This window comes from Apteryx mantelli, chromosome 8 (assembly GCF_036417845.1).
Source record: "Apteryx mantelli isolate bAptMan1 chromosome 8, bAptMan1.hap1, whole genome shotgun sequence".
NCBI classification, from domain to species: domain Eukaryota; kingdom Metazoa; phylum Chordata; class Aves; order Apterygiformes; family Apterygidae; genus Apteryx; species Apteryx mantelli.
The window spans coordinates 42,132,310-42,143,101 of record NC_089985.1 but is presented as its reverse complement, the minus strand read 5'-3'; the positions used below and the strand labels follow the sequence as shown (position 1 = coordinate 42,143,101).

Below are 10,792 nucleotides of genomic sequence, written 5' to 3'. Positions count from 1 at the left end.
TGTCCTTCTACCTACGCTAAACGGGGCTGTAGCAAAATTTCACCAAGGGCATTTATACTACCAGGGCCATATAGCAGACAGGGCATTATATACAGCGGCACTATTTTATTTTGAAGTAAAGTTAGTTTAATTTGAAATATAATTACCTCAGTCAGGATGCCCTTGATGGGAAGAGAGGAAAGTTTTAAAAATTTCTAGAGGCTCCTGTAAGCAGAAGAGTAAAATGTTCCTGGCTGCGTCCGTGTGACATAGCTACCTTCACCTGCCCTGGGTTTTCACATGTGCTCTAATCCAGCTGAAACGGTGGGACGGAGCCCGGCCCTGGCGCGGTGCCTCGCGGGGAGCAGCTTATCGCTTTCCCTGGAGCCCACTGCCACTCAAGCCCATGGACACAGGGTCCCGTGAAACATTTTGGGGAGCCTCTCTCGCCTTTTACTTCTTGCTGTCAGTTAAAACACCATAGCCACCTGCGCTACTGAAGCAACAGTAGTTTAGCAAAGTTTTGTGCCATCAGTATTCTTCTCCGCTAAAAACAGCACCAGGATTTTTACCTTAAGGTTTTAAAATAGCATCCTTCAGTGGGAAAGCTTTGCACGTGCTCTCTCAATCCTTCTTCTGTTCCCCCGTGACGTATTGTGTCTTAGATTAAATCTGTTCCCCTTCATTTTAAGGAGACTGTCACTCAGATAAACGGTTGTTATAAACATTAAAGCCTTACTGATAGCGAATATAGCGAGCAGGGGATAACACAGCCCGGACCAGAATAAAAACACCAAACAACATAAGGCTGGGAGAATGGAAAATGCCAGTAAAGGGCCTGTAATTGTAGATTAAAAAGTCAAAAAAATAAAATTAGCATCAATGAAAGAAGTTTTCCTGCCACCCATCACGTACTTCTTCCTTCCGTTTATGAACCGCATCTATCTAAACTCTGTTTGCATTTAACATGTTCACATGGAATCAACTAAAAGTATCAGACAAAAGTAAGTTAATGAATTTTCATAGAGGTTGTTTATATTTAGGTCCCAGAGTTGACAGTATAATTTATTGAGTATCTCACCCTGTATAGTGACATTTTAACTAATTAGTATGGAACCAGCTATACACACTGCATATGTACAGTTATTTTCATAAGGCATATAATATCTTTGCATTGAAAATAAATCAACATCATTAAATTTAATTTAATATATACTTTCTTTGAGGTGTTTATGAAAATATTTTTCTCTATATTTTTGTATGTGACATGATAGAAATATTTCATGGGAGTTACAGCTTAATATATTTTATCTTTATAAAGGCATATACAACTTTGAGGCAGTGTTTCTGATGGACAGCAGAATTCCTAAAGAATTTGTATGTGCTTCTGTGTTTTGAAATTATATGAAATTGACTTTAAGAAGTAACTCGATTAAAAAAACGCACCAATGCACAGCCAGAGGCTGACAATTAAAACTAATACATAGCCACATGAACAATATATTTATATAGTTAATATTTTTTTTCAAGATGATCAGTACTAACATATAGTATTATACATTTGGCACTACTGTTTGCCATTGGTCCAGCAATTGGCAAAAATTTGTTTCCTATGTATAAATCTGTTTGAGCATTAGATCTGGCTAGACATATTTACTATTTTTATAAAAAAATATTTAGACAGTAAGCTCACGCTGAATAACTAGGTCTACTGTATTCTGGAAACTCTTCAGTAGTAGTACAGCTTTCTCATGTTCCATATGTACAAAACTGTGTCCATTTGCCTGTAACACAAAAAAAGAAGAAGAAAAATAGATGAGATTCTGTTTAATATCTTCATTTTGGGGGAGCATAAAGGGACATATGAAAACGGAAGTCAAAGAATCATGATGTGTTAAAACAGAAAAAGAACGTAGCAGTATTTTTGACTAGTTATGCTCTGTGGAAAGTGGTTCCATATCTTGAACAACGTAAGTATAAAATAACTAATAGCCACGTAGTGATTTCCTGCAGTCAGGGCAACTGCTTGGGCCATTCGGAGTATACACTGCTTCCTCCTCCATTGGATAGATACTGCGGCACACAGAATATACAAAGCCAGAGAATAAGTAAATTTGTTCCAGAGATTTTTAAGGAAGGCAAAAACAATATAATTGAAAACACATATGTTATGACTGTCATCTAAGGTGGCAGTAACAGGCAAGCAGCTAACGCTCGAGAAAAAGCAGCAAATGTACGTGGGATGCTTAAAGACACCGCTGGGCCCTCCGCTTCGAGGCGGTGGCAGGCTGAAGAGCGCGCTAACAGGACCAGAGGCAATGGACACAAGCTGGAAAATGGGAATTCTGGTTTGGTGTAAGGAAATTCATTTCCACTCCAAGGGTGGTCGAATACTGGCACAGGCTGCCCAGAGAGGCTGTGCAGGCTCCATCCTCGGAGGTGCTCGGCACGCACCTGGGCAAGTCCCTGCCCAAGCGGAGCTAACGAGTCCTGCTTTGAGCAGGGGTCGGGCTAGACGATCTCTGGGCGTCCTTTCCAACCTAGAGTATTCTGGGATTCTATGATATTCCGCATATCTTTGGGAGAAACACTAGCTCTGGGACAGAGCTCAAAGCTAATGCTTCCCACTGCCAAGGCCGCCGCAGGCTGAGCCCATACGCAGACACGCTGCCTATACACGGAGGGAAAATTGTACGGAATGAACTCTTCTGCTTTAGTGCTCATCAAAACCTTTCTGCAACTTCTCTGTTACAAAGCTACTTAGACATCATAGCTGATACATCTCAAATGCCCTTTTGAGAAGCACAAATAGTCAGTTTTAAACAGCGCGCCTGCGTATCACTGTCCGAGGGTGACATGCGTTACCAGCAGCGTGCTGAGCGGCCCGAAGTAGCCAAGGTCTAAGATCCACCACCATACAGGAATAAAGGACAGTCCTTGGAAGTGCCTAGATCCTGTCCCAGGGGAACGAGAGCTGCATACACCTGCCACCCGAGCATCTGTGAAAGCCTCCAAATTACCACCTAGGTGCCACCTAATTCCTCAGATGCCAGCAGAGGCCTGTGACTTCCTTCCCCTGGGGAGCCCATAATATAAAATATTTTTGCATTGAGAAACAGGAATACAAATTTCAGTCAGGAAAAATTTTCAAAGACGACCTTCATTCATACGCCAGCATTAGGAGGCCATTCTGCCTGAGGCCAGCGGGAACCCTGATGTAATTCAGAGAGAAATGGAAGAAGAATCTTTTTGTTCAGTGCATTCCCCACACAGCTACCTGGCATCTTTATCGCTTACTCAGGAAAACCCCCAAACTTGGACCACACCAGTTCTGGCTTCTCCCCTCATCATTGCCAAGTTGGGCGATGAGCGGGGCGGGAAGATGCTGGTTGTAGGTTCAGGTCTAGCTGCCGAGGAAACCTCTTTTCTACACTGAGAGTTTCTCAGCAGAACGGCAATGGAGGGGTTCTACTTCCAGAGATACCTAAGCAGGTTACAGCCAGAGGGATTTGTTATTAAGCATATAAATGATAAATTATATTATCACATACATGATAAACAGGAATCTTCCACTGCTTTCATTCCATGTGTGCTCTTACATTCCCCGTAAAACGTGCTATGAATTCAGTATAAATATTTACACATTGAATAACTAATTATTTAACTGAATTAACTGAATAAATAGTTATCAGGAATTACTATCAGTTATTATCAAGAATTCACAGTAATTCAAAATGTTTGACTTTTTTTCATCTTTAGCCAGTTTTGTCTTGAGCTATTTATAATTTCACGATTGGCTCTGGAAATTTGCTATCATTTCCTTGCCAAAATTTAAATGCCAACCTGTTAAAAGATAACACGAAACTTCCTGAAAGGAAGCGCTCCCTAGCCATGGGCAAAAACTTACAGCATTCATAAACCTGAAACGGCTGTTGTTCTATGTGGGACAAGCCGGACAGCTGTGCAAATACAGGCAAGAATCCGGAGATGCTGTGCATGCTGCCCAGCGGGCTGTTTTATATGTAATATTTCTTCAGAGCAGAACAGTATTTCTGAAAGAGGATCAGGAGATAGTTTCCTCTTCATACATATTCATTGTTATCTGCAATTAAAATAACTGTATTTTACACATCTTTTTGCCATTTTTAAACCTATTTTTGACAGAAAAGTCCTAACCAAGAATAACTACCTGACAGACTTGCCATGGATCCGTCTCATGCTTGCTGCCCAGAATTCAAGGCATTGGCTAGGCGGCAAAACCTAAAGCAGGAAACATAGTGCCTGGCTTCCGGAGAAGCGGCTGCAAAGTTACTATTTCACCGTGCGTTAGCAGCAGCTGTGCTGGACCATCATTTCAGGATTTCCTTCCTGTGCTGCTAGCAATATAATCCGAGCCTGGCTAACAAAGTCGAGACCCGCATCGCTCATGAGACGTTTCATGGCTCCTGCGGGTGACAGATGTCTGACTGAGTCCAGACGCTCAGCAGCACCTAGAGAAAGGTGGACGCGAACAAGGAACAGCAAGTTCTCTTACCGCTCCCTCCAAGGTGGTGACTGCCTGATGCCTTTCGCCCCTTCCTGTTAGTATTTATGTTATGTGTACACATCAGATATATTTGTTGAGGAAGGATTAATTACTTTTACAGCATTATCAAGGTTCAACACACACAAAGGACTGTGAAAACATCTTTGCATTCAACTGATGTAAAACCTGATCCTGAACTACAGTCAGGAGTTAAAATGTTATCTGCAATTGGAAATTGGTGCTTGACTCGAACGCTCAGCCTGTAGGAACACTAGACTAACCACCAAGCACTGCTGAAGACCATGTAGCTGAATATCCCTTTTCCACATGGCAGATGGGTGCGAGTTGCACAGATTCACCACTGCTCCTAATTTAATACCATTGAAAGGTGCAGATTTGAATCCCATCCTCATCCTTCTCGTGTTATTTTGAAACTCCTGCACCCTACACACCCAAACTAATGAAGACGACGGCACAGGAAAAGGACCCAGAAAGCCCTCCTGTTAGAGTAGGGAGGGAATTTTCCACTGATCTATGAGCAGCAAGCTCAGTGATCACACCGTAGACAGAGCAGTGTTGCCCCGCAGGGGGTAACTAGTGAGGATGAGGTTTGCATATGTCCTGGCATCACATCTGCTCCTTTGAGAGACGTTACATCGCATATCAGATTTTCTCCAAACTCTGAAAACACACAGGGCTGAAAGCAACCCTCCTCTTCCTGCTGCCGTGCCTGCTGAGCGGAGCGGGGCTCTCGGCAGTGCTGAAGGAGCCGGGACCTCACCAGTGCTACGGGCTTCTGGTGCACACCTTCACTGTCGGGAAACCCTGAGGAGAAAGCCGAAGACCCTGCTGGGCCTCGGCCCCGCTGCAGCACGCTGACGCAGGGAAGCAGCAGCAGCAGCTCGAGCTGGGAACCCCCCTCCAGGCAGCCCACCTCGGGGCGCCGGGCGGCAGCTGCTGCCCTGGGAGAGCCCGTCGCACCAGGCCCGTCACCGCCAGAGCCCCCGAGAACCTCCCTCCCGGTCTCACCCAGCCGGCGGGAACTTCACAAACGCACGGGTCGGGCAGGATTTGCAACCGACCTTTTCCACAATTGCTACAGAGGAAATACGAACGAAGTACATCACGGGCAGGCTATCACCAGCTTATGCTGGCGGATCCTTTAGGATCAAAGTGCTTTAATGAACCGGCAAGACTTTCCTGTACTTCACAAGCCGAGGAAAGACCCTTCTCCTGGCTGGATAGAGGCCACGGTTGTGTTTCACTGGACTTGCAGGGACCAGAAAGCGTTCATTCCTGAGGACACGCACTAGTCTTCTACCAGAAAAAGGCAACTGGCGAAACTGTTTGCCTAAGAATTACAGTTTCTCAGTTAGTTAGGTAAGTCTACCCAGGGAAAAGAAAGCCTTTTAATTTTTAAACCATCCCTCCCTCTTTTACCAAAACTGCCTGGGGAGACACACAAATACATGACAGAAGCTTTCCTGTTCCTCTTGAAAACATCCTGCTAAACAGACTCTTCAGTGTAAATGTTTAAAAAATTTCCCCTTGGGTCCTTGGCCTGATATTATCCTTGCTGTATATCACCTCTTGAATAAACGGAGTTTATTGACAGACACGCTTGGATGTCCCAGTAGTGGTGACATGGGGGTTACCTAACACGATAATAAATAAAGAAGCCAGCCAGTAACACTGGGAAGAAAAGCATCAGAGATGCTAGAAGCGAAAGTCTGTAGCACAGACGTTGCAGAGGACCAGTAAAACCCGATCGCCAGGGCAGATGGTGTGGGATAAGAGTGGGATAGGACTGAGGAAACCTAGGAAGATAGTTCCTCCACCAGAACTGCAGCAGAAACTGAAGTCACAAAAAAATGCGCCTGTGGAAAGAGAGTAAGAAGTGCAGACAGCTATAAAACCAAAGAACAACGATTATGGGAGAAGATGAGCCTGTTTCTTATGTCTGAAACAGTTTATATAGTAGCAAATATTATAAAGCCCTGATCACAGATATGATGTCATCTCATAATATAAATACAAATAGAGATGATGGCAATAGGTGAAAATGGAGATGAAGAAAGATCAGGTGAAGCTAGTGAGTGTTAATACTCCTAAGTTCTTAATGCCTTGGGAACTGGACACTTTTAGCTAAAGACATTGCTCATGTTTAAGAAATAAAATAACCTTCATCCCTTCACATCCCTGCTTCTTTCCCCCGTTAATTCCTCCATGATATTTATGACTTACTTTTTATTTGCCACAATATAAATCAATACCTGACAACAGGTATTACACATGGGTAGAAGTAATTGTAAATAAAAGGAAAATACATGTGTGCAAAGTGCCCTGCAATTACAGAGAGCTTCTCCAAATCACAGGTCTATGCAAACATAAGATGGTTTGGAAAGGGCGAAAGTTGGACTCTGCCATCTCTAGAGATCAGCTGGCAGGACCGAGGACATCAGTACTGGGGCACCAAACCCAGCAAAGGGCTGTTTTAAATGATTTCTGACCCCTCCGGAGGGAACAGGAGGAGACCTGTGACTTGGAGCCTGCTCACGGTGCTGCTCAGCATCGCTTCTCAGATTTTGCAGTTGTAGTCCAAACCTTACACAGGGTTCAGGCCCTCAGATAGTTTCTTCCTAATATATATTTGCTGTATTTTCTACACACATATGTAGACAAACCTCAAAATGATTAAATGATGAACGTGTAGTTCAAAGACTAAAGCAGAACGGACATAATACATTAATTGTCTCTGTAAAGGCGGCTCTTAAATGTAAAACTAATCAAGGGCAAACATACTATGAAAGAAAATGAGAGATACATCGTTAATTCCATTTTTGTTCCATATCACACCCTGCTGAAGAGGTTTTTAAGTCAGGAAATAAACCTGATTCTGAGAACATTGTTACTAAGTAGGCACAAGCTTAGGAATACATAAGTGGGTTCCATGAATCATTTTGCATTAATTTGCAAGGCAATCAGTGTATTATTTTCTTCCACGTTTTTTGACTCATTATAAATTTGAATAACTAAAATTTCCAATCAGGTTTTGGAAGGCTATATATATTAAACGCATTTCAGTTTCGGAAAATTCTGAAGTCATAGATTCTATTCCTTTAAATTACTTTGGATAATATTTTGATTAAGGTATTTTGCATTGCAAGGCGAATGAAGGACAGTCTAGCATTACCGCTGCAGGCCCATTTTAATAACATTTAAGCAGATGGTGTAGTATAAAGTAGATTTCTGATAAAATTAACTAATTTCTGTCTATACTAATGGTTGCAATCAATTAATGAAACTCATTGAAAACAGTGGAAAATAAAGCACTCAACAAACTTCATCTATATAATGTGATGACAAAGTCTGCAGAGTAAAACTTCTGCTACCTAAAGAATACAGCAATACCTTAAATATGATTATATAAATACAGGTAAATGGTCCTATTTCAGGAGCACAGGCTGAAACACGGGAAATTCCAACTAGATATATGAAACAATGTTTTCCCCATGAGGGTGGTCAAAGACTGGAGCAGGGGCCCAGAGTGGCTGTGGGATCTCCATCCTTGGAGATGAGCAAAATTTGACTGGACAAGGTCCTGGACAACCTGCTCCGCTTGGACCTGTTCTGAGTGGGGGTTTGGACTAGCGAGTTTCAGAGCTCCTTTCCAACCCGAATTATTCTGTGGTTCTTTGCTCCTCCTTAGGGCAGCTGGAATTTTCAAATGGATGAATTAGCACCAATCTATCTGAATCTAGATCTTCAAATATACACAGATCTTCAAATACGTAACAGAGCAGGAAATTTTTTTTTCATTTATTGTCAAGATCTAGGTTAATAATATATAGATATTAAACCATATATACACAGAGAAAAAGTTCTGAAAAAAGAACAGCAGAAAGAATGAAATGTTGTCCAACAAAGAAATCAAACAGCACATAACAGTAGGGGAAAATATGTAGTTTGTTTCTATGTTTGCATTTTAGTAATTTTAGCACTGTTAAGAGTGAATGGTCATAAAGAGAATAAAACCTACGTGTGAAGGGGAAGGCGTGCGTGTGATTGCACGGCCTCTCTCTTTTCCTCTGTTTTTGCTTTGTTTTTGGAACTTGTGCAACAGGCTGATTCAGAACAGGCCTGGCCCCTCTGGGACCAAGGTCTTCATCCTTCTGATGCCTGCTCAGATCTGAAAGACTCGGATGAGTAAGTCACCGTAACCCACACAGCCATCCGGATGCTTTGAAACTTTTCTGGAAGTGATTTTACTCTCAACTGAAGAGAACATCCTTTGTACTCCGAACTTAAAGGAAACTACTGCATTTACTGATTCACATATACCTAAGACAATGAATCTGTTGATTTATTTCAAACTAATTTTTAAAAAACACTATTCTGACTATAAGATTCAGTTACTTCAAGCGCACAAAAGAGATTTTATCGAATTGGAGTTCAATGTAATTTTTCTCTCCCTGATGAGATACAACAACTTCCATCTGTATTAAGGCGAAGAGGCTCTATTTTGCCCGGTCTGCAAGCTCACCTAGACACATGAGCTGGGATCTCTCACCTTGCACATCGTTATCAACAGTGAGTGTCCCGTAAGTTAAACTGCAGGGGAATTTCAATGGTTCTTCTACAACTCCACCAGTATTAGGAGGGTCTGTACAGACACGCTCTTCCTTTATTAACTATTTAACTTTGCTGATTTAGTTCACTAAAACAAGACACTGCACTTGTCCATCGTGCCTGTGCAGCTGGTGCTGGCAGTGTAACAGCACGCTGTGCAGGGGAAACCCAGCTCTGGGCTGCACCATGAATCGGGCTGCCAGGCCGCGTGCCCTGAAGGCGCGACGAATATTTCCCTCTAGTCTGCTTCCTTCGGGACAACAGAGCGACCACGGGAATGCCGTGTCTGTCTCCAGGTCAGACCGGAATTATAAGTATAATGGATAAGGCTAGCAGGTAAACCAGCTGTGGTGTTCTTCAGTAGGAGCAGCAAGGATGGCATTAGAGAAGCAGAATGCAGTTCCAAAACTTTCAGGTAAATTAATACTTAATTGTGTCCTATTTTGAATGAACACCCTTTGGCTTCCCTGTATTTCATTTTATCATCAAAAAACTGTTTCTTACTGTGCAAAAGAAAGACTGAAAGCCAGATAAATGGAAAAAATCAAAATAAATTGATACGGAAAACATGCGTTATTGTTCAAATGTTTATACTGTTTTGCAGCTTTCCATCCCCATTTATCTACCTGTTCAGAATTTAAATAGCGGCAGGTCAAACTCGTAATAAAAACAGACCAAGACATTGTGTATCATGAGGCCCAGAAAGCTACTGCATTTCTGCCTTTCCTAGGTTAGACCTCAGGGAGCACAAGGGAAGTTATTACAGGGATGACACATGCTAATGGTGCTGTTAAGAGGAAATCATCATTAATGCTCTGCACTGGGAGTGCTTTTCAGTAAGTGCCCTCTGCTATGACATCAGGAGAAATCATTAGACATAGCAGCAGCCATAAAATAAATGCAGGTCAGAAGTGCGCGTCTTTGATAACGACATGATAAGTACAGACATACAATGGTCCTGTTCTTGTATAGAACAATATAAACCTCAATTAATTCCACCAAGAATATTCTTACACTGTATGTCCATTGCTTGCCACTGCAGACAACATTCTTACCATATTTTGCTTTTATTTTTTAATATATTTGCTCTTACCTATTTTTGTTTCTATTACTAAACCCAGTTTTCAATACCACATTTTAATTATTCTAAATATCTTTAGCCAACTTTGTACTTCAGTTAGCTTGGCTATTTTCTTTATTTCACTGTTTTTTGAACATACTAGCAACCGAACATTAGCTGTCTATTGTAGACTTTAGAGAGGATAAAATAATTTCACAGAGAAATATCTTAATGCAAATAGAGTAAGAGAAATGAAGGCCTACTGCAAACAAGCCAAACAGAATATTTGCTGCTGGGAGACAGGCTAAAACCACCGAGGTGCAGGAGAGGTGGGAGAGGGAGCGGGAGGGAGGAGAGAAAGCAGGAGAGGGAGAGAGCCTGTGGCAGATGTTTGCAAACGCCCTTGGGATGCTGATTTCCTTCATATGACTGATTAAAACAGTTACCCTCCAACCCTTGATCAGTCTGCACGGCTTTAAAAACTGTTATAAGCCTTCCAGACAACTATAATGACTCTCTTCCTCTTGTCAAAAGTACTACTACTTGTTGCCAGTGGGAATACATTTTCTAGGCTCAAAAAGACCTTGCAGGATACGGCC

General features: G+C 42.2%; 1 protein-coding gene across 1 annotated transcript in view; it reads right to left on the bottom strand.

Moving 5' to 3' along the window:
* Positions 1–1,655: 1,655 nt before the first annotated feature.
* Positions 1,656–10,792, bottom strand: part of LRRC7 (leucine rich repeat containing 7) — a 193,024-nt gene continuing 183,887 nt past the window's right edge. Inside the window, exon 25 of the mRNA XM_067300514.1 lies at positions 1,656–1,763. Coding sequence (XP_067156615.1) covers positions 1,656–1,763 — 108 coding nt within the window. The remainder of the gene's footprint in view (positions 1,764–10,792) is intronic.